At 36.8% G+C, this 24,051-nt stretch overlaps 2 protein-coding genes across 7 annotated transcripts in view; both read right to left on the reverse strand.

The window, feature by feature from the left end:
- The window catches only part of Exoc2 (exocyst complex component 2), a 203,983-nt gene that overhangs the window by 172,047 nt on the left and 7,885 nt on the right, over window positions 1-24,051 (reverse strand). The window contains exon 3 of one of the 6 annotated variants that reach the window (XM_048800481.1): window positions 23,440-23,533. The exons of the other annotated variants lie outside the window; for them this stretch is intronic. The gene's annotated coding sequence lies outside the window, so the exon portion shown is untranslated. The remainder of the gene's footprint in view (window positions 1-23,439; window positions 23,534-24,051) is intronic. 6 annotated transcript variants of the gene reach the window in all.
- Window positions 1,708-7,525, reverse strand: Hus1b (HUS1 checkpoint clamp component B). The gene has a single exon (XM_048800484.1). The coding sequence runs from the start codon at window positions 5,291-5,293 to the stop codon at window positions 4,454-4,456; it is 840 nt and encodes a 279-aa protein (XP_048656441.1). The 5' UTR covers window positions 5,294-7,525; the 3' UTR covers window positions 1,708-4,453.

A 24,051-nucleotide genomic window follows, 5' to 3' on the forward strand; every position in this document is an offset into this window, starting at 1 on the left:
AAAGATACTACAAGAACTGCAGGGAAATACTAAGAAAAGGTTGGATAATTAACCTGCTTCATTAATTAATACCTACAAACCAACTCTGAACAAAGGAAAATGCTTCCTTCAATTGGCATGGAAAAGTAGGCCCTCAATGAGTAGTGATTTAATTATCTTGCTCGCACTATTAAGTTGTGACCTCAATTGTACAACACAAATTGGGTAAGCATGTGGTTTCAGTGGATTACTTTCAGTATCTGGTCTAGTTCACATAAAGAACCAAATTTTCAAGTAGAAATTCTCTGTTCCCCTTGTTTCCAGAGAAACAGTAGTATGACAACTATCAATAATTTCCAGTGACATTAATATTATAGAAAAGATGATTACTAGTGATTACTAGAAATATCAGACTAACAACAATCTTTGAAAATGACAGTTTTGATTAACAGAAGAGTATAAGCTAGTATTCACACAATCAGAGTCGAAAGAGACTTGATCCAATTAATATTTAGTCTTGTCATCTGAAGAAAATGTAACTCAGAGATGTCAAATGACCTTTACAAAGTCACACACTTTATTAGCTTTAAAACAGACCTTGGTTTCCTGATTCAAAGAGTCTAATATCACTCTTCTATACTACCTTGTGTACCATGAGGTCCTTTGTATATATGACAAATGAGATAAGAACTTTGGCTGTTTCTCAGTAATCTGTGGCTCTGGCTCATTCTGATGTGAAATTAGAATACCTCTGGTCTCAAGGCAAAACTAAAAACTAACAGAGCATTTCTAATTCACTCTCAATTTTCAAAATCCATTTGCAGTCATTTATCAAGGGTCATATTCCTAACTACTTTACCCTCAAAGTTTATCCAAATAAAATAAAGTAATACTTGGGAAAATAATAATGATGATGATAATAATGTCTGAGAGTGACGAATCAAAAAGTGTGATCTACTTTGAAGAGTATAGGTCTATACCAGACACACAAACTAGGAGGCAGGTAAAAATCTAGCTGTTCATATGCAAAAATAATATCTATTTCCTTACCACCTATTTCCTTAACCAAGGACAAATCACACTTTAAGGAAGACCAGTAAGCTATTTAATTTAGAAATACAAGAATATGCTTTTTTATACTGTTGTAGCCACTGCCTGCCGAAGTATGCACTTTTATTTGTGGAATTAATAATAGAGATTTCTCAACACTCTTCCAGTTAAAAATATACTACACTCGAGGTAATGTTTTTATTGAATGTAATGTTTTTATTAAAATCACAAATAAATAATTTCTTATTGCTCTCATAAAAGAATCATGTTAATTTACCAAGTATTTTTCAACTGTCTGACCTGAATTGGAATAAACAGAACTAGGAGCATCCTTATAGGAATGAATCAGCTAACAGACACTTGTCTGATTTCTTTTGATATTGGTAACCTATTCACATACTAAACATACACTCAAGAATGATTAAAAGAAATACAAGTCTGTTATGTAGATAAGCTTACTACAGCTTTTAGCAAATGATATCTACTAGGACAATAATATTTATATTGAGATGTCCACTTTGGGATATAAAGAAGAACTTTAATACATTTTGTCAATGATTTATTTTCTGTAGATAAGAGTGAAACATAAAAGGCACAGTGTTTCCTTGCTTCTCAGTTGTAGTGTCTCCCTGAAAGATACAAATGAGAGAAGCTGAAATAATTTATAAACCTGATGCCTTGGTTTTTTTTTTTTTTTTAATATGAGACTTGTTTTCTGTATAAGTATCTTTTACCCTCTCTTTTGGTACCAGGGATTGGACCCAGAGGTGCTTAACCACTGAGCCACATCCCCCACCCATTTTATTTTTTGAGATAGGGTCTCCCTAAATTGCTTAAGGCCTCACGAAGTTGCTGAGGCTGGCTTTGAACTTGCAATCCTCCTGCCTCAGCTTCCCAAGCCACTGAGATTACATGCGTGCACCACTGCACCCACCTAGAAGTATCATTTTGTGGCAAATAATTTCATTCCTCCCTGAAAAAACAAAGACACCATCAAACAAAAGCAATATGGCAACACTCTTCAAAAAACATTTGAGATTGTTTTAATGTAATTTTGCCTTTTTAGGTAAGTGGTACATTCACAAAGTACTATAGATTCATCTTAATATAAGTACTTCCAAACTGTTTAAGGCTTGATAGAATAAGCTCAAAACATAAAGATCTATGAAGAGTTTGGAGACTGGTTTCTAAAATAGATCTTGGCTTAGCCAAACGCCCCTGGTCACTTTGATGTTCTGTGAAACTGTTTCCTCAACTACAAATAAGGTGATTGGATGATATCATCTCTAAGGCATCTTTCGGTTTCTGTTTCTAATAGAGTCTTATAGAATTAAGCATTTAAACTCAATAACTAATGTATAAATATGGAAATGAACCCTTCTTAGCTTTTCACAAACTAAAAACCTATAAGAACATTGTTATTTTAAATTTATAATTTATAAAATTTTTTGACTACCATTAGAATGATGTGAACTTTCAAGAGCTATTTAGATGGCCTTTTGCTATTTCCATAATCTAGCTTAGTAAATAACCAAATTATCTCTAGCTTAGTAAATAACCCAAGTTGAAAAAAAACTTATCCTTCCCTTTTTCAAAAGTTCCACTGCATAGACTAGGCTATAAAACTTTTGACAGACACTTTCTGTTCATGAATTACTAAATTATAAAAATTCACCAAATTAAACTTCACAAACCATGAGATTTCTCATTTCCCTCAGTTTCTTTAAATACATAAAAAGGAAGAAACAGAAAGAGAGACTGACAGTCTAATGGAAAAACAGAGGGGAGAGAGGATGAAACAGTCAAATAAAAGATGACAACTAAAGCTTGAACACTCCAAAACAAGAAAAGAAAGAAGAGATGCCACAAATAAATGCAAGTCCTGTTTACGGTACAGAACAGAAAAAAAAACTTCAGAGCTTAGAATTTTCTATGTTAAAACATTTGTTTTTCACTTTCATGTTTAAAGTATATGAAAATTCTGATAAGAGGATTTTTTTAGTGGCTTTTTAACAATTTTTTCACAGCTTAGACATTAATGGACTCAATTGACTTGACTAGGTCCAATGTTTGTGTTCCTTCCATAACAACACAGATGGAACCAGCAAAACAAATTTAACTGTCTTACCACCAAAACTAATGTGTAAATATTCATTTCTGATTAAAATATAGTCAGGAATTTACTGAGTATGCAAAAATAAAGACTTCCAAGGTATACAGGATCTTACTGAGCAAGCTACTAAAAAAATTAAACTAAAATTTAATATAAAAGAATATGACCAATTATGTGATATTATTCCATCAATATACCAATCTTTTAAATCTCCTCTCCTTTTTCTCAAAATAATGAAGGATGAAGAATTATTTCCTAAGTGGAGCTCATTACTATGGGGGAGCAAATGGAAACTTGGTTTATCCAAAAGTTACATAAGCAACATCTTGGTTCACATAAACTTAACTATTTCCTTGATTCATTATATGAATACAATACATATGAAAAATAAACCTAATAAAAAGCAATTCAAACTATATAGATCATACATCCAAAAATAACATACAGTTGACTATTTAACCAATATGGGGGTTATTAGTGCCAACCCCTGCAAAATCTGTGTATAACTCTGAGCTTCCCAATAGAAAAAGGAGATTAAAATGAAATTTACAGTAATACAAAATATACTAGAGTTGATTTTATACAGTTGTAATACTTCAGCTTTATATTTCTATCAACTACAAATGGGACCATGTATGGTATCTATGCGTGTAAGTTTTCATTCATTGTAACTAATAGATTCATGGATATTTTATGGTGCTAAAAGATAAAAGACTTATCTACATATATTTTATGTATTTGTGACATTTTCTTCCTCATTTTTTAATATATTTCTAGGCTAAGCACCTCCTCTATGAATTTTTCAAATTGCTGCAAATCTACACACACAAAAAAATCTGCATATAAGTGGACCCACACAGTTACCATTCAACGGCCAACTGTACACTAATATCTCCTTTAACAAAATACAGTTTCTTACAAAGAATGTGATGTACACAAATGCTGGATGAATACCCTTATTTTTAAATATACTGACTTCTCTGGATTAAGCAAAGTCTTTCAGAAAATGTTTATTTTATTTTAAAAAGAGAAAAATACCATTCTTCATATTAGTATTTTATAATAATGACAAAATTGTTTTAGGATTTAGAGGTATTTCCATTTATTTTGTTACAATCCCTTTTCCATCTATTTCACCAATGATTGTCTTTAATATCAATTTTGCAAAGGAAGCTCTCAATGAAACATATACCCTCATAATCCACTGAGGGTACAGACTCAATTGAATTAACTCAAGGTCTATTTCAATTATGAAGAGATCCTAAATTTTGTGATTTTGTTGTTGTTTTTAATCCAGGCTGGTTGAATTTTTTATAAGGCAGGAATGAAATACTGAAGAGAGACATCTTCATGAACCAAAACAAGATGAAGAAGAGTATTGCTCAAAATATTGCATAAGGCCGTTGTGGGATTTATCTGCTGTCCCTCAAAAAACTGCAGAAGTTTCCTATTCTCTACCCGCACTTGCACCATGCTCTCCGGGTCTCTGTCTTGGGGCACGCTATGAGCAGACTTTAAAGGATTTCCAAGATTTTTAAAATAACTTTTAATAGATACTACATCAGTTTCTATACTCAAGTTCATTTTACCATTTAGATTTGCTTCCACCAGCACGTTATCGCCCATGTTGGCCATCCTTTCCACAATGCTCTTCAGGGTCTTCAAAGCTGGCAGATAAACACTCACATCAGAGACTTGAATACTGGGCTCTGGGTACTCTTTCCACCATCTTCTGGGAAGCACCCTCACAGGTAGATCATGGACCATCACATGGGTGTGCCCAGTGCGTGATGCCAGCTCTACTGCCACTGTGAGGCAGGGGCGACGCTTGTTGGTCAGCTGGATTTTCAGGGAGGCAGCATTTCCTGCACTTCTCACAGCTCTGTACAAATGCTCTGATATCAGCTCTAGATAAATCTCATTGAGCTCTTCAGAAACACCTTCCATGTTAAACTGGTAGAAGGAGGCTCCCCGCATCACTTTGCACCACAGCCTGGCCTCTCGGGTGGCCCTGGGGCCTGTGGGACCAAAGCACAGTTTGTCTTGGCACACACGGAGCACGCAGACCTTTGCCAGCTTTGCTATGGTGCCACTGACCTGAATGAAGAGCTCTATAAAGCCCTTGTTGGTGATCTTGGCACGAAACTTCATGCTGCCGGGTGAAGAGAGTAGCCACTGCGCTTTCCAAAGAGAGACGCCTATGGCTGCACCCTTTTCCGGTTCCCCAGGTGCACCCACTTGCCCGCCCTCCCTCCTGCCTCTAGCAGAGCATGCACTGGGTTCCGCCTACCTACAGGCCCCTTTGGTGTAGAGCTACCAAAGGGGGCCTCCCTGGCCGTTCTCACCTGTCTTCTACTGCCTCTCTTACAAAAAAACTTCACTGTTCCCACTCTGGGTATAAAAAGGATAGTTTTCCATTGCATAAACTTAATGAAAATTCTATATAGTATGAGGAGAATTAAAAGCATCACTCATAACTAGGCCCTTTTTGATCTTTTTTGGCTTATACCCAGTACTGTCTTCTTCAAATCAGGACACACATTGTGTTCTCTTTAAAAAAAAAAAAAAATTATACCATACTAGACATACACTTTACAACCTGATTTTTACACGTAAATAGATAATGGGCATACTTCCATGTTGTTAAAACACAAATTTACGTCATTTTCATGGCTACTTGGTTTTTTTATTATATGATCACTTATTCTACAACTGACATTTAGATGATTTTCAATTTTTTTCCTACAATAACACAAAACAATGAACATTTTTGTACAAAATATTTTTGTCCATTTTCCCAACTATTTCCTTGCATTAAATTCAAAGAGAACTAAAGATACACATTTAAAATTTGACTACCACCAAACTGGCATGTAGAAAGCTCTAACAACACAACCTCCCATCAGCACAATTCATTTTATATACAGTAATGTCATGGGTAAAATAAATGGGTTCATTCTGCATTTTAAGTGCACGAATTCTACCTTCATGGTCTTCGCCTCTTTTTATGAAGCTTATGTTTGTTGATGTTTAAGATCTCTCATAAGAATATTAGCCCTTTGTCCTTATAAACATCTCCTGAAGTTTATAGTGCTCTTTACCCTTAGGAAATAATGAAATAATGAATCTTTATATACCAAACCTATTGAGCTTTTCTTCACTACTAAAGTGTCTGTGGATGAAGGTGGCCCCCTGCTAGTCATTGCTGTGAGAGGAAAAAGTTAGAGGCATACCTTCCAGAAAGTTCTACTGGTCCTGATCAGAGTTGTCCAGCAGGGAAGAGGTTTCTTTTGAAAGATAAACCTTGAGCACAACTGGTATTACCAGAGGCTCCAACACTGCTGAGGGTGCTATGAGTGGAAGGGACAGTCACAGGGCTGGGAGACTGCTGGGGGTGGGTAGTCTTCATCTCTAGATCAAAGAAGGGACTATCAGGAAGTCTGTGGTGTTGACCTCCCACCCTAACTCCCAGTCCTCCCAAAGATGCTAATTTCCTATTATAGAACCAAATAAAGGTAGGGATGGCAGGCTTGTTGCTTAGGGCTACAGAGACTGTACGGTCTACCTTGAATGTAAAGAAGGACAGCAGTAATTTTGAAGATCAGCAGAAGGCAGGTGCTTCATGGTGTGGTGGGCCACTCCAGCTGAGATGTCACAGTCCCAAAGTTGACAGCCAGCTTCATCTTATTCCTGGCCCACAAATGAGTCCTGAATCTCATTCCATTCATAGCCCATGCACAGCATCAACTCAGTCAGGCTGGAGGTCATGGTAGTCAGGAAGTGAATTGATGTAAACCTTTAGTTCTACTTCATGGCCCATATTTGCCCATAGGTCCCTCAGGATTTCCCCTAAAGTGCATCTCTCGAGCTGGGCATGATAGAGCATGCCTGGAATCCTAGCAACTCAGGAGGCTGAAGCAGAAAAGTACAAGTTCAAGGACAGCCCTGGCAACTTAGTGGAGACCACAGCACAAAAAATAAAAACATTAATGATGTATCTCAGTGATAAAGCACCCTAGATTCAAACTCCAGAACCAAATAAATAAAGTGCCTCTCTCACTGGTGTTAAAGATTAGGAATTCCACAGACACATAAAAAGTAATCCTCTTACACCTGTTTATGCAATGTTCTACCCATTAAAAGGCAGTATCCAGTGATGACTCCTAGGCTCTCCACATCTACCATAAAGCCATTGTACTTTTGGACCTTTAATAATTCTGGAGTAGCATAAAGAGGGCTGCCATAAAAGCTTGTTTGCAAGAACTAATACCAATACTCTTCAATTTATTTCAGGAAATAGAAAAAGAGGGAGTACTTCCAAACTCTTTCTATAAGGCCAATATCACACTGATTCCAAAACCAGACAAAGACACTTCAAAGAAAGAAAACTTCAGACCAATATCTCTAATGAACATAGATGCAAAAATCCTCAATAAAATTCTGGCAAATCGAATACAAAAGCATATCAAAAAGATTGTGCACCATAATCAAGTGGGATTCATCCCAGGGATGTAAGGTTGGTTCAACATTCGGTGATTTAATCAATAAATGTAATTCATCACATCAATAGACTTAAAGATAAGAATCATATTATCATCTCAATAGACGCAGAAAAAGCATTTGACAAAATACAGCACCCCTTTATGTTCAAAACACTAGAAAAACTAGGGATAACAGGAACATATCTCCATACTGTAAAGGCTATCTATGCTAAGCCTCAGGCCAACATCATTCTAAAGGGAGAAAAATTGAAGGCATTCCCTCTAAAATCTGCAACAAGACAGGGATGCCCTCTTCCACCACTTCTATTCAACATAGTTCTTGAAACACTGGCCAGAGCAATTAGACAGACAAAAGAAATTAAAGGAATAAGTATAGGAAAAGAAGAACTTAAACTAGAATTATTTGCTGACGATATGATTCTATACCTAGAAGACCCAAAAAACGCCACCAAAAAACGTCTAGAACTAGTAAATGAATTCAGCAAAGTAGCAGGATACAAAATCAACACCCATAAATCAAAGGCATTTCTGTATATCAGTGACAAATCCTCTGAGAAGGAAATGAGGAAAACTACCCCATTCACAATATCCTCAAAAAAATAAGATATTTGGGAATCAACTTAACAAAAGAGGTGAAAGATCTATACAATGAAAACTACAGAACCCTAAAGAGAGAATTCAAAGACCATAGAAGATAGAAAGATCTACCTTGCTCATGGATTGGCAGAATTAATATTATCAAAATGACCATACTACCAAAAGCACTATACAGGTTTAATGCAATTCCAATCAAAATCCCAATGGCATTCCTCATAAAAATAGAAAAAGCAAACATGAAATTCATCTAGAAAAATAAGAGACCCAGAATAGCTAAAGCAATTCTAAGCAGGAAGAGCGAAGCAGGTAGTTTCGCTATACCAGACCTTAAACTATACTACAGAGCAATAGTAACAAATACAGCATGGCATTGGCACCAAAACAGGCCAGTAGACCAATGGTACAGAATAGAGAACACAAAGACTAACCCACAAAATTACAATTATCTTATATTAGACAAAAGTGCCAAAAACATGCACTGGAGAAAAGATAGCATCTTCAACAAATGGTGCTGAGAAAATTAGAAATCCATATGCAACAAAATGAAATTGAACTCCTATCTCTCACCATGCACAAAACTTAACTCAAAATGGATCATGGACCTAGGAATTGAACCAGAGACTCTGTGTCTAATAGAAGAAAAAGTAGGCCCTAATCTTCATCATGTGGGATTAGGCCCCGACTTCCTTAATAAGACCCCTATAGCACAAGAATTAAAAACAAGAATCAATAAATGGGATGGATTCAAACTAAAAAGATTTTTTTTCTCAGCAAAAGAAACAATCTGTGAGGTGAACACAGAGCCTATATTCTGGGAGCAAATTTGTACTTCTCACACATCAGATAGAGCACTAATCTCTAGGGTATATAAAGAACTCAAGAAGCTAAGCACCAAAAAAACAACTAACCCAATCAATAAATGGGCCAAGGACCTGAACAGACAGTTCTCAGAAGAGGATAGTCAATCAATCAACAAATATATGAAAAAATGCTCATCATCTCTAGCAATCAGAGAAATGCTAATCAAAATTACTCTAAGATATCATCTCACTCCAGTCAGAATGGCAGCTCTTATGAAGACAAACAAAAAGTGCTGCCGAGGATGTGGGGGAAAAGGACACTTCATACATTTCTGGTGGGACTGCAAATTGATACAGCCAATTTGGAAAGCAGTATGGAGATTCCTTGGAAATCTGGGAATGGAACCATCATTCGACCAAGCTATTCCTCTTCTTGGACTATACCCAAAGGACTTAAAAACAGCATACTACAGGGACACAGCCACATCAATGTTTATAGCAGCATAACTCACAATAGCTAAACTGTGGAGCCAACCAAGATGTCCTTCAGTGGGTGAATGGATTAAAAAAAACGTGCATTTATACACAATGGAATATTACTCAGCATTAAAAAAGAACAAAATCATGACATTTGCAGGTAAATGGATGGCGCTGGAGAAGATAATGCTAAGTGAAGTCAGCCAATCCCAAAAAAACAAATGCCAATGTTTTCTCTGACTCATAGTGGGGTAGGAAGGGAGAGCATGGGAGGATTAGATTAATTCTAGACAGGGAAGAGGGGTAGGAGGGAAAGGGAGGGGGAAGGGGATTAGCAAGGATGGTGGAATGTGACAGTCATCATTATACAAAGTACATGTATGAAGACTTGAATTGGGTGTCAATATACCTTATATACAAACAGAGATATGAAAAATTGTGGTATATATGTGTTTTAAGAATTGTAATGCAAAAAAAAGTACACGTATAATGGCATAAATTAACGTGAACATACTTTATATACAGAGATATGAAAAATTGTGCTCTATGTGTAATAAGGATTGTAATGCATTCCACTGTCGTCGCGTATTTAAAAAAAAAAAAGAATCAATAAAAATAAATAAAAGCTTTTTTGCATAAGTAAACAGACTATTGATACCAAAGTCTTCAATTTTTATGTTCAGGCTAGCATCTTCCACAGTTTGAATGTTAAATGTCCCCCAAACTCCCATGTGATAAAGGCTAGGTCCTCAGAGTGGTGCTACTAGGAGGTGCTGTGGACCTTTAAAAGATGCAGTCCAATGAGAGAACCTTAGGGCACTGAGGACGTAACCTCAAAGGGGGATTGTGAGACCCTAGTATCTTCCTCTTTTTTGTTTCTTGGGCCATTTATAAGCCATTTGCTCTGCCATGTGCTGTGCTTTTTGGTTTAAAAACAAAAAATTTTCAAAAAGAAAGGAAGGAAACCCCAAAGGACTTCTTGTTTATGTGGGATTTAGAAATTAATATTTATCAATAAGGTAAATTAAACCTTCTCATTTTTTAGTAGTCTTCTCATTTTTTAGTGTGAAAATACAATAATTTTGGGGTTTTAAAGAATTTATAATGGGGATTCCACCTCTTGGGTCCCCTTCTTCCTCCGGGAGAAGTCTTTTCTGCTGTCCTTTAATAAACTTCTAATTTCTACTCTGAAAAAAAAAAAAAAAGAATTTATAATGTTTATAATTGAAATAATTCCTTTATAATTTTGAAGGATTATTCTCAAAATAATTTGAAAACTGGCATCACAATACTACAAGATATTTTCTTACATAAGACACAACAAGGTACACTACTAACATCTTAAAGCAGAGGAGAAGATAGCATTCATCATATTTTCATTGCTTATTTACAATTTTGCCCAGTCTTTGGGATAGATTTCTTCCTTGAATAAGCCACAGAACTCACTATGCCCACTATGGTATCCCACTGCCAAGTGTGTGTCAAAAAAAAAAAAAAACTTCTAATTTATTTTTTTATAGTCAAAATGCATTATACTCTGTGTCTTTATTATTTAGCATTGTTGATGGGGTTCTGGGTAGTGGGCACAGTGCCAGTACCTCAAGGGAAAGAATCAAGAAGTCCTGTCTCTTATTCCTTCTCTACTACTCTTTATGTGGAACAAGTTTCTGACCTATATCATTTCCTTTTCCTCTAAACTTTTATCATTTTAACTCCCCCCCCCCATTAGGGGAAGTCTTTATTTCTCCTTCAAATTTAATGACCATCAAAGGCATTCTTCATTTCTGTGATTTTATTTCTACTATATTTATTCTTTCTTAAAGTTTTCACTCATCTACTTATATTACTTATCTGTTATATGTTATCTGAATTTTTCCATTAGAGCCCTTTGTATTTTTCCCATTATATTTTTCCACATAATCAGAGTGGTTTGAAATTCCTACATTACTAATTCTCACATCCCTGCTACATTTACGTGTGGTTCTAATCCTAGATCTATTTCTTCAAACTGTGTTTTTAGTCTTTTAGTATGCCTTGTAATGTTTTGTAGAGGCAGGGACCTTTCTAATGTATATTTGCCTTCCTAGTAGTATATGGAACAAAATTTATCTTTAAAAAATTCACTCATGGCAATTATCATGATCATTGATGACTGTTCTGAGTATGTTTCTGGGTTATTGCTTCAGACTACAGAGTTTTATGGACATGCTTTTTATAGTCACTTGACATCAGACTAATATCTGACTTGATGTCAGATTCTTATTAGGTCAGGGTGCCAGCCTCGTGTACATCTATTGTCTTTTCCTTCTTATTTGTTGCTTCTAAACTGCTGCACTGCTTCTAGATGATCACTGTTTTCATTAACCCTCCTGTTTTATCTTGTTCAATTCAGTTCTTGAGCATTCCTACAAAACAGGAATCATATGGAGGAATCATGAGGTGCCCAGAAGCTCCTAGCTTCATCTAAGCCTCGCTGAAGTCAGGAAGAATCCCAAACTTCTTGTTAACCTCCTCCAAGGTTGGAGTTCTCCACTGTTGCACTAGTCACAGTGTTATAGTTTAGATATTAGTTGTCTTCCAAAAGTTCATGTGAGACAATGCAAGAAAATTTACAGGTGAAATCATAGTTATGAGAGCTTAACTTAATCAGTGCATTCATCCACTAAGAGACATTAACTGAGCAGTACCTATAGGCAGGTAGGATGTGGCTAGAGGAGGTGGGTCACTGGGGGTGTGCCTTTGGGGTAAATATTTTATCCTGGGTGAGAAGAGCTCTCTTTCTCCTGATTGTCATGTCCTGAGTTGCTTTTCTTCATCATACCCTCTGCCTCAACTCAGGCCCAGAGCAAGGAAATCAGCCATCTATAGACTAAGAACTCTGAAACTAAGTGCCAAATAAACTTTTCTTACTAAAATTGTTCTTCGCAGGTCTTTTGGTCACAATGGAGAAAAAGCTGCCCAAAACACAGAGTTTGGATCAGACCACTCTTTGTGATGGATACTATCCTCCTGTGCATTGCAAAATGCTAAACAACATACCTACCCTCAACTCACCAAGTGCTAGCAGCTCCCCTCCAAATGTGATGATGAAAACTATCTCCAGACAATTCCAAATGACCTCATTCTGAAGGAACGGGAGTCACCTTTAGTTATGAATCAGTGCTCTAGTGATTACAATGTGCCCAGAAATCTAGGTGCTTAGGATAAGACTATCTCTTCTGGGGCGACTACACTACCATTGGCAAGAGTAAAGAGCAGGGCCCAGATTTCAGTATATGCCCAGAAAGACTCCACTCCCTCTTAAACTCACAGCCTCACCACCATGATCATCCTTAATTATTTGTTTACCTTGGTCATAGGAATGTCACGGAAGGACTTCCCAAAGAGGGGGGACTCAACCCAGAACAAGTGGGGTCATAGGCATACATGACAAAAAAAAAAAAAAGAAAAGAAGTTCAGTACACACCAGTCAAAGCCACTGATTTATTTAAGAAAGCAAATAAACATTCAAAGGAGAATGTGGATTATCTCAAGGGAGAGACATTTATCAGAATACATTAAGAAACACAGACTTAACAGAGAATGCCAGCCATCTTGAGTGAGAAGGTTTGGGAGTAAAGCAAGGAATACACATTCAAGGGAGAACGAAGGCCATCTCCAGAGGGAAAGAAAGCAACCCCTTGGTGTGGGTTATTAATATTTATAAAGGGACATTTGCTCGGAGCTGGGCTAGAGGGTGAGCCAGGGAGGAGTTATACAATTTCCTGCCAGTTTTTGCTGCACTTGCTTATCACCTTCATGTTACTTTTTGCAGGCAAGGGCACAGGTTAAATGATCAGGCCAAGGGCATAGCTATTCATGTTGCTCATGAATGCTTGTTTTGCATTTCAATTACTCATGGATGTTTCCTGCATTCCAATGGTTCTTGGGTGCTTCTCTTTTGAGACTCAGTCTGTCTTTCCTGTATCCCCAAATTTAACTCTTGGAGATCCTGCACAACCAGACTCTAATCTATAAAATCTGACCATTTTTTTCCCTGTCTAAAATAAGAACAAGCAGACTCTGAGGGCCAGCCTCTGGCTGTGATGCCCTTTCACTCCAATATCTGCATTAGCCCTCTACAACTCCAAACAGGGAGGTGTGATGTCAAAAAATGACCAAAGAGTATTAAGAGCTGGTAAGAGTAACTTCCTATAACTTCCTTAATCCAAAATCCATATTTAGAAAATGAGAGCAACATTTAAAATGGACTTCAATGTTCAGCCATTCCTGGGTCTGAAAGTCAATTCCACGAAATAAAGAGAGTCTCAAGGTTGAGGATGTGGGAAAGAAGCAGGAAAAAAGCTAAATATATTTAGAAATTCTTAATTCCTTAATTATTCTAGGGGGGGATCTGGTCACAGTAATAGTATTGTTTCTTTGGAAGTTTCTGTATCAACGTAAGAATGTGAAATGAATGGATTGTGAGAGAGATAATGTATCCTAATCCTAGTTTAAATGGACTGAGGTAACTATAGGCAGGTGGAATATGGCTGGAGAAGGTGAGTCACTAAGGGCATGCCCTGGAAAGGTACATCTTCCCCATGGCTCCTTCCCTGCCCTCTGCTTTCTGATCCCACCATGAGCTGAGCAGCTTTCCTCTGGTGGGCGCATTCTCCATAATATGCATTCTCCATAATATGCTGCCTCACCTTGAATTCAGAGCAATGGAGTAGGACCTCTATGGTCTAAGATCTCCAAAACTGTGAGCCCCAAATAAACTTCCTCATTTAAACTGTTCTTGTTGGGTATTATGGTTACTGTGATAAAAACTCTAATTATAAACTGGTACTGAGAATGGGGTCATTTTTCTGAACTGGTTAGCAGGAGGAATTTTGAAAGGTTTGGAAATGTAGGTTAGAAGCTTTAGAATAATGAGCACAGATTATGGGTGAACACCAGAATACCAATAGGAATAGACTGTGTTTATGAGGCTTCTGAGGGAAATGAGACCACACATGTTGCATTCTGGCAAATAATCTGGCCACATTTTGCCTGTGTCCTCAGATTTTGAGTGTGGGTGAATCTAAAAGTAAGACACTAATTAATCTGGCAGAAGATATACCAAGATAGCACAGCTTTCCATCAGTGGCGTGGATATTGCTTAAGCTTTTAACCAGGATTACTGTGAGAATTGGAAGCAAAAAAGCAGAGCTAAAATATTTTTTAAACTTGCAGTTTGGCCAGAAAAGTGCATGTAAAGCTGAGGCCAAGGAAGGTGTGCTTGTTGAAGAGATAACAATCCCTAAAAAGATGCTAAGTATTTTGCACAGAGAGAATGGAGGGCTTCTCAGGTATTTACAAGACCACACCCACTGCAGGCTTCAGGGTACAGAAGAGAAAATTCCTTAGAGAAGAGATTACAAGGTGTCCTGTTAGCACAAGGAAGCCTAAGAAGTTGTTCCACCATGCTGAGCAACATAGGCACTCTGAGGCCACTTGCAGCTATGATTCCAGGGGACCCAGATACTGGCAAGCTGGCAGCAGACCTTGGCATTATCCAGGTGGTGCTTGTTTTGCAGGAATGTAGGATGCTCAAATTAAGGGGTCATGAAGACTTCCAATAAGATTTCAAAGGAAAGCAGCCTAGGAGGCCAGGCAAAGTGTAGCAGCATTAGAGTTTCTTCAGGCTGCCCCTGGGAGGGTGATGCATGAATATGTGAAGATGAAGCCAAAGGTGGAATGGAGAATTTATGGATGCCAGTAATGTGGACAGTCTGCCAAGGAAAACTGTTGGCTGTGGAGAGTGTCAGATTAAAAGAAAGGCCACGTGAGCTACAACCAGCAAGGTCAAATGGACAGGACTTCCCCACCTCTTTGGAAATAACACCTCACAGCCATGTGTCCTAGATGCAGTATGCAGAGTTATAGGAAGTGTTTGCAAGCTGTGTTTTGGTATTGCTTTTGGCCCCTCCCTTCTTCCTATCACCCTATTATAGATTAGATGTATGTTCACTTCTTTTTGATATTTACAGGGGCTCATAGCCAAGAGTTTTCTCACAAGAATGTAAAATGACTAGGCTGTGAGAGCTATAACCTGATCAATACATCCTAGTTTAAGCCAAAATAGTCATTTATCCAAGGCAGATTAATGACAGAACACAGATAGGAAGATCCAGCATACCTGACCCCTCATTTTTCCAGAGTACAAGAAGAAAACCTAGCATCACATTACCCATTACTTCTGAAATTTGGGACTCTGCACATGTTTTCATGGTGATTCTCCAAATCCTCACACTACACTTTTTGGTTATCTTAATTCCTTATTCAGTAGGCTAAAGTTTTCATGTGTACTGCAGAGTTACAATTTGAGGTATGCATTTAGGAATAAACAGGGCTCATGCCTTTATTTACAACATTTTTCTGACTGTAGGTATAGTTCAGTGGTTGAGCACTTACCATATGCAAGGCCCTGGGTTCAATCCCCAGCACCAAGCCAAAGAAACAGAAAAATGTTTTTTTCAATTGATAAAAAGAAACAATACAAATATTAAGTGAAGGATACAAGTGGCCATTAATCAACAGATAACCAATCTTCGACATCAATCAATAATAAAAGCAATATTACTTATTGAATCATTATTATATCCATACATGTTTCTATGGTCTCCCCATGTGATATCTTTTTTGGGGGGTACCAGGGATTGAACTCAGGGGCAATCAACCGCTGAGTCACATCCCCAGTCCTATTTTTTATATTTTATTTAGAGACCGGGTCTCACTGAGTTGTTTAGTGTCTCACTTTTTGCTGAGGCTGGCTTTGAAATTGTAATCCTCCTGTCTCAGCCTCTTAAACCTCTGGGATTACAAGCATGTACCATGGCGCCGGGCCCCATGTGATAACTTTTAATCCTCACAATTCCTCTATGAGAATGGCACATTAAATACTTTGCCTATTATTCCATTACTAATTCTGGCAGAGCAGGATTCCCACCTGGCAATTTGGCTTCAGCAGGTGAGCTTATAAACACAAACACACACACACACTTACACACACACACACACACCCTCTCTTCATGTTGTCCTTCATGTGTAAAGTATTTGCCTGGCACTGGCATGCTTGAAGCTTGAGTTCAATTCCTAGGACTGGAGAGAAAAAAAAAAAAAAAGGAAGTAGGGCACCACAAAGGAAGTTTTTCAGAAGTGTAGTTACCACCTCCCTGATCAGCTCTTCAGTGTGACCATGAAGCATAAGTGAGAGATACTAACTGGCATTAAGAACACTACCAAGTTTTTTAATCACTGCAAAATCAGATGGCTTACATGAGGTAAAGAACACTAGTATCACCAACACCCCACTTTGGCCACACAAACCAACTTATTCAGTTATGAAGAGATGCAAGAAACATTTACTTTGGAGTCAGAAGACATAAATTCAAATCCTATCTATACAACATAATCAGGGCCCTTTAATCTCTTATCAATTTTCTCATCTGAAAATAGGAATAACAACTAACTTCAGAGGTATACTGAGATCATATAGTAGTAGTATTAGTCATGTATCAAAAGCTAACTATAAGTACACTCAGGAACTAGATAAATCATTAAATGTACTTTCATTCTGGAAGGCTGGATAAGAAAGGCTATATAGGAAGATGGTTTTAATCTGGCTTAAAACAGAAAATATTTTAGGCCAAGAATAAACATGGAACTCTTGCCACATACCCTGATTAAGAAGCAGGGCAGAAGAGGCTGGAACCAACATAGCAACCATAAGAAATCACCATTATCTCCAAAGAATCTGGTATATGGGCTCTGCATCAAATGGGCAAAGTACCTTAAAGCTACAGTAAGGCATTTCATCATATGATGGGAAAATTCAAAACACTTTTTTTTTTTTTTTTTTACTATTAGACACAGTATAGCCAAAATTAAGTATAACTTCATTCCAAACAAACAAATGCTTTATTTTCTTAGCATCTTATTTTCTGTATATTAACCTCAATCCCCAAAATGTTTCAGTTATAGTCAAAAGCATAATTTTCTTGCTTGCTGATATAGTTTGGATCTGGAATGCCCCCCAAAAGATAGTGTGTTGAAGGCTTGGTTCCCAGCTGGTGGTGCTACTGGGAAGTGATGGAAACTTTTGGAGTTAGAGGAAAGAAACTCCTGGGGGTATGCCTTTGAAGAGTTTATTTTGTTCCCAGCACTTTCATCTTCCTTCCCCACCACCCCCAGCTCTGCTTCCTGACTGCTAGAAAGTGAGCAGTTTTGCTCTACCACATCCTCCTCACCATGATGTTCTACCTCACCACAAGCCTTCAACAATGGGGCCATGTAACCATAGACTAAAATCTCTGAAACTATGGACCAAAATAAATCTTTTCTTGTTTTGTTTTTCTCCTCATGTACTTTGTCACAGCAATGAAAAGCTGACTAACACAAATTACTCCAAAAATCCATTGAATTAAAGAATTTCTAGTTATTTGAAAGTCAAATATAATTTTAATTAAACCAAAAGACCTAGACAAACATAAAGTAAATGTACATTACAGCTTTCAGAGTAGGAGGACAGAGAAGCACATCTTCTTTAGGTTACTTAAAGAGAGACAACCAAAATTGAAAAGCAAAAAGGAAGTTTGAGAAAATATTCAATATCACAAAATATGAGTAGACATAGACACCTCACAAAGTTCAATAAAAATATAAGGCCCTAAAAGAAAAGAAACAGAGAAGGCAGAGTAGACAATTCACAATCAAGGAGAGGCAAGGAATAAGCAAACGTGAAAGAAATCAATATCAGAGAAACATACAAAAACTGAGATTCCATATTGTCTATTAACACAAGATATTTAAGACAATCATGTCTGTCTGCTGAATCTATGTAGCGTTTCTATGTTACAAATCATTCTAACACTGAAAAATAAGAATTTGCCAATATGTTTCAAAGACACATATTCCTGAAAGGTGAACAATGATTCAAATAACCCAAGCCTGGTGATTATCAGGCATGAAGAATCCCAATAGATATAGAAATTTTCTATAACAAGTGGTGAGAGGCATCCCAAACAACTAGAAAATGAAGTAGGTAAAATGTGAAGGTCCAATCAAGGAAATACTAATGCAGTAAGTGAAATGTTATTAAAAACATATGTAAGACCAAAAAATACTTATAACAACTTAGGGGGAAAAAAAGACACAAATGTTGACAGTTGGATAATATAGGGAGAGAGAGAGAGAGAGAGAGGGAGGGAGGGAGGGGAGAGGAGAGAGAAAGGCAATAGAGACACAAAGAAATAGGCAGAAGCTTCTGGAAGGAAATATTCTAAAATGGTAAGTGATTTTATTAATCACTTAAACAGCTTGGAAACAGCGTGGGGCTGGGGTTGTGGCTCAGTGGTAGAGCGCTTGCCTAGCACGCGTGCAGCACTAGGTTTGATCCTCAGCAACACATAAAAAAATAAATCAATAGTTATTATGTCTATTTACAACTAAAAGGGAAAAAAAGAAAGAAAGAAAGAAAGAAACTGGTAGTGAGATGTAATGGCATGCACCTCTAGCTTAGCTACTGAGGAGGCTAGGCAGCAAGATGTCTTGAGCCCAGGAGTTCGGGGCCAGCTTAGACAACTTAGCAAGACGCCATCTCAAAAATAAAACAAAACAAAAACAAGTAAACAAATTCACAGTTAATAAGTAGTAGAGTTGCAATTCAAAGTCAGGCTCTAGTTCTATGCTGGTCTGATTTTCCCAGTGATTTTTTTTTTTAACTTTCTATTATGGAAATCATAAACTTACAACAAGAAAGATTAGCATAGTGAACTTCCATGTTTACATCAACCAGCTTTTAGCATTACGTCTATTTCAACCACCCCATCTCGTCAAGTCCTTTTCATATTTTTGAAAAGGTACTTTAAAGCAAACTCCAAACACATTTCTTCCACAAATATTTTATTTTGTATGTCTACAAAGGACTCTGTAGTCAGCCCAAGTTCATTTTTTCCATAGTCTCAAAAAAATTAGTTGATGTGTTAGAAGCAGGATACAACCAATGCTATTTAAAAAAAAAAAAAAAATTATACAAATATATATGCCTGATGAATACAGAGAAAGGATGAGAAGGATGCGTAACATTAAGAAGGGGCTAACATTGAGACAATAAGACTGTAAAAGGGTAGAGGCATCAGGGAAAAAATGTGTTTAGATAAATTTCTAAAAGTACTGTTTTCCCTGAGTCAACAGCACGGATGTAATTTTTAGAAATTTTAGTATTTTTAGAAATGAATATAATTTTTAGAAATGTAGACAGGTTATATACTGCACAGAAAATTCTAATCCCAGAGCACCATGTGGAGCAGCCCTTCTGGAAGGGGGTGTAAGGCAGTGAATAGACAGCTTCCTTAGGAACACTGACCACATGATGACTCCTCTTGGCAGTTCTGCCTCATAATGGTTTTTTGTTTGCTTGCTTATTTGTTTTTGGACTTGTTCCTTTCTCCTACAAGTTAATTATCTAAGAAAGGGATTATAACAACTACAATATCCCCTACATTAAAGAAACAGGTGGGTGGGTGACAAAAAGAATTACTGTGTCAAGCTCCTTGACAAAGTCATCCTCAGTGGGTATGTCTAGGACTCTCATCCTATGTGTGCTTCTCTAACATCTAGCACAGGGCCAGACACTCAGTAAATTAGTGGTTGAGCTACACAGATCTCAGAACACATCAACTCTCTAGTTTGACTCTTCTTTAGATTCCTCAATAACAAAACTACAAACCTCAAAGGCCATGTGAAAGCCCAGCTATGAGAAAACATGAGATATGGCCTTTCAAAGGGATGTCAGCTAGATTTCTTCTCCTTCAGGACAGATGTTATTCCTTGATTCTGTACTATGTCCCATACAGTTTCTTAAACCAATAAATCTGTGCCGTAATAGTTATCATCAAACTATCACAGAAACTGGGAATACCCTAATTACATTCTAAAATATACCATGACAGCTTCTCTTGATTCTCAATACAGAACATGCCACAGAAAAGAATTAGATGAATCCAAATTAACCACAAAGATCTGAACAGAATAATCCCTTTTCTATGTACCATCTTTGGGTGAAAATGGTTCAAGCTCAAATGTGATCTTTAATGGTAAGGTCCAAAAGGTGAAAAGATTAATAATCTATTAATACTTCTGTACAAAATTACCTAAAAATCAGAAATTCTAATTGATAGTTGTAGATCTTTGAGGCAATATGTATTTCTTTTAACATGGAAAAATTTTAAATGTTTAAACTACAATTAATTTTACCCCTTCATAAATCTTTCTATAGATTTATTTTTAACCATTCTTTATCCCTATAAGAACTAAGCCAAAACTGTTTAGTTTGCTTTTTAAATTTAAAACATCCATATATAAAAGAGGAAAAGTCAGTGGTAAGAACATATAAAAAGATTCTTGATTTTCAGTTTTAAATAATAAAATGTTCAGAGGGTGTTTTTATTTTTTCTTAGATTCGAAGATAAATTTGTCTTCAACAGAAATGTACTTGAAAATGTTATAATTTACAATGCTGTCCATCTGCTGTGGTTCTACAGTTTCTCTACATTTCCATGAGAATCAGTTGCCCTGGAAAACAGTTAAGTTCCCAATAAGCAAAAGCCTGATCCTTTTCAGGCTTATTCTTCATTCCTGGAGAATTCAACCCAATAATGGGTAAGGTAGAAATAGAGGGATTCAGCTCAATCAGATTTTATTAGTTTAGTTCTACATCACATTTTATGCAACCAATTAGCACTGACATTGGTCAACTCAGAAAAGGCTAGGAACAGGTACCAACTATGCTACCCCTAAAGTGCATGTCATTTCTATCACTTCTATCAAAGCCTAGAACATTTCACACTTCCAAGTTTCCAAAATACAAGTACAATAAATACAAATACAATACAAAATGCAAATACAATAAATCATTTCTATTTATGATTATTTAACTATAACCATCATTTATCAATATTTTCTGTTTATAGAAAGAGAATCTTTACTTCTTAGGTAAATATCATAGGGTAATGACTTCATTTTGCCATAACTGACATAAAAGGCACATATTTTATAATTCCACTTAAATGAAAGTTCAGAATAAATAAAATCATAGACACAAAAAGTAGATCAGGGTTGTCTGGAAGGAGGATGAATATAAAAGGATCGATACTGAGTTCAGAGTTTTCTGTGGGAGTAATGAAATGTCCTGAAATTAAGACAGAGATGATAGCTGCATAATTTTGTGGATATACAGTGTTTCAAAATTCTTGTGAGCATTAGATTAACATTGTTACCACCAAAGATACAACCCCCTCAATTAAAAAAAAAAAAAAGAAATATGAGATGATAGCATTAAAAAAAAAAAGTATTCAACACTACTAAATTCCAAGTCAGATAAAACAAAGGAAAATCTCGGCCAATACTAAGAAAGGCAAAGACAGAGAAGGCTTTACCCTCTCCTATATGGAACTGAGTTCATGTTTGAAATTTAGGACTAAAGATAACAAAACAAAACAATAAAAGCAGCAGAAGTACTAGTTATATATATATTGACTCCTTTGGAAGATCAAGATGTTAGTAGCCCAGATTTTCTAGCACTCTCTGGACAAGGCATCAATAACACAACTCCAGCAAGACTACCCTGGAAGAAAAAGAAGTGAAGAAGCTAAACAGTGGCAAATCCCAACTGATATTAAAAGTCTAACGATGTTTATTCAAATAACAAAATATTTGACAATCTCAACAAAAATGTTCAGGAATGAGAAAGGAAGAAAATCATGAAAATATTACTAAGCTATTCATAATGAAAGAATTTTTTTAAAAAAAAGATTCTGTCCTAAATTTATATTATGACATAAAAACAAAGTTCATTTGTCTCAACTTGCCAAATCTTTATGATGAAATAAGCCAATATCACTGCTGACAAATATAATAACTACAGTAAACGGGCATGCCAAAATCAATGTGGATTTTCCAAAAAGGTCAAGAAATCAGCTGTCAGCTTAAATTGGTTAATTTCATTTAAATTGTTCAACATGACAGATGTCACCTAATTCCAAGATTCTTTTACATGAGCACAGTTGGATTAATTTGATCCAAATTCTGTATAATAGCTTTCACAATTTCTAAAAATACATCAAAACTTTGTCACTTATCTTACAATTTCTGCTTTATTTCTCTAGTTCTATCTCAAAAGAAATTTCTTCAAGGCCATATATCTTGACATAGTGAAAGCAAAATAATCACAGCACTCAGCAGTGCCATTAACATTTCTGAGCCACAAGGGATTAAACAGGCAGATGCTATGGAAAGTGCCTGTCGGGAGAGGCCAGCCTAGAGTTCAGACTGCACCACAGCTGTGAGGGATTGAAGCTGCTAGCTGTGGAATCAAGCTTAGAAGAAACCCTGGGCACAATTCCGGCATCCGAAATAAATTAAAGTAAACAGTATTGCTCTCTCTCATCCACCCTGTTAGCAACCTCTCGGCTGAGCTGGAGACCACACACTCAGACCACACAGCGCCAGCTGAACTGCCTCGCACGCAACATCTACAAGCTGTCACTCGGCAGAAGCAGAAAGGTAGAAAGGGAGGGAGGAAGGGATAAGGGGATGGGAGGAAGCGGAGGGGGAGGGGGACAAAGGAGAGTCTCCTCTACGTACTGCTGGAATGGTGTGTGGTTTGAAGGAGCGGGGGAGGGGTGGAACCATAAACCTCTGAGAAAACAAGCTGGTCACGGCCTTGTGTAGTCTTGACCTGTTCCCCTGTACCAATTTAGTAGCTGATGAAGGATTAACAAAGCATCCATTTAACATCAATTAACCTCCTATCCATCACAGGTCAAAAGAGAAAATTACCATTATTAAAGCATTTCACTAAAGAAAGACAAAAGGTGACTTTTTTTATAATGTATACCTAAATAACTGAATTTTCTTCATAGATTTATCTTATTTTCAATCCATCCACTTCTTCATTTAACCAAGCCCACGAAGATGAACTGAAAATGTTTCTGCAATAGAAACCATAAAATTTTATGATTTTCCCATGTTGCATTGACATAATCTTAATTTTCCAAAGTATTTACTGGTAGAATTAAAGACAGTAAATTGTTCTTTCTTTACAAAACTTCAAACAAATTAATTAGTGGCAATAATATTAAGAAAAAAATCAGAAAATGAAACCACAAGCAACAAAGAGTTTTAGAACCATAAAAGCAATATTTTTTACTATTTAGTAAAGAAGAGTTCTGATGATTTATGTAACAGAGGTGAAATCTGAAAAAAAGAAGAAGCAAGGCTCAGCTACAGGGAAAATATAAGTTCTGATTCACTTAAGAATTGGAGAGGGGCTGGGGATGTGGCTCAAACGGTAGTGCGCTTGCCTGGCATGCGTGCGGTCCCGGGTTCGATCCTCAGCACCACATACAAAACAAAGATGTTGTGTCCGCCCATAACTAAAAGATAAATATTAAAATTCTCTCTCTCTCTCTCTCTCTCTCTCTCTCTCTCTCTCTCTCTCTCTCTCTCT

The sequence above is a fragment of the Marmota marmota genome, unplaced genomic scaffold (assembly GCF_001458135.2).
Source record: "Marmota marmota marmota unplaced genomic scaffold, marMar, whole genome shotgun sequence".
NCBI classification, from domain to species: Eukaryota; Metazoa; Chordata; class Mammalia; order Rodentia; family Sciuridae; genus Marmota; species Marmota marmota.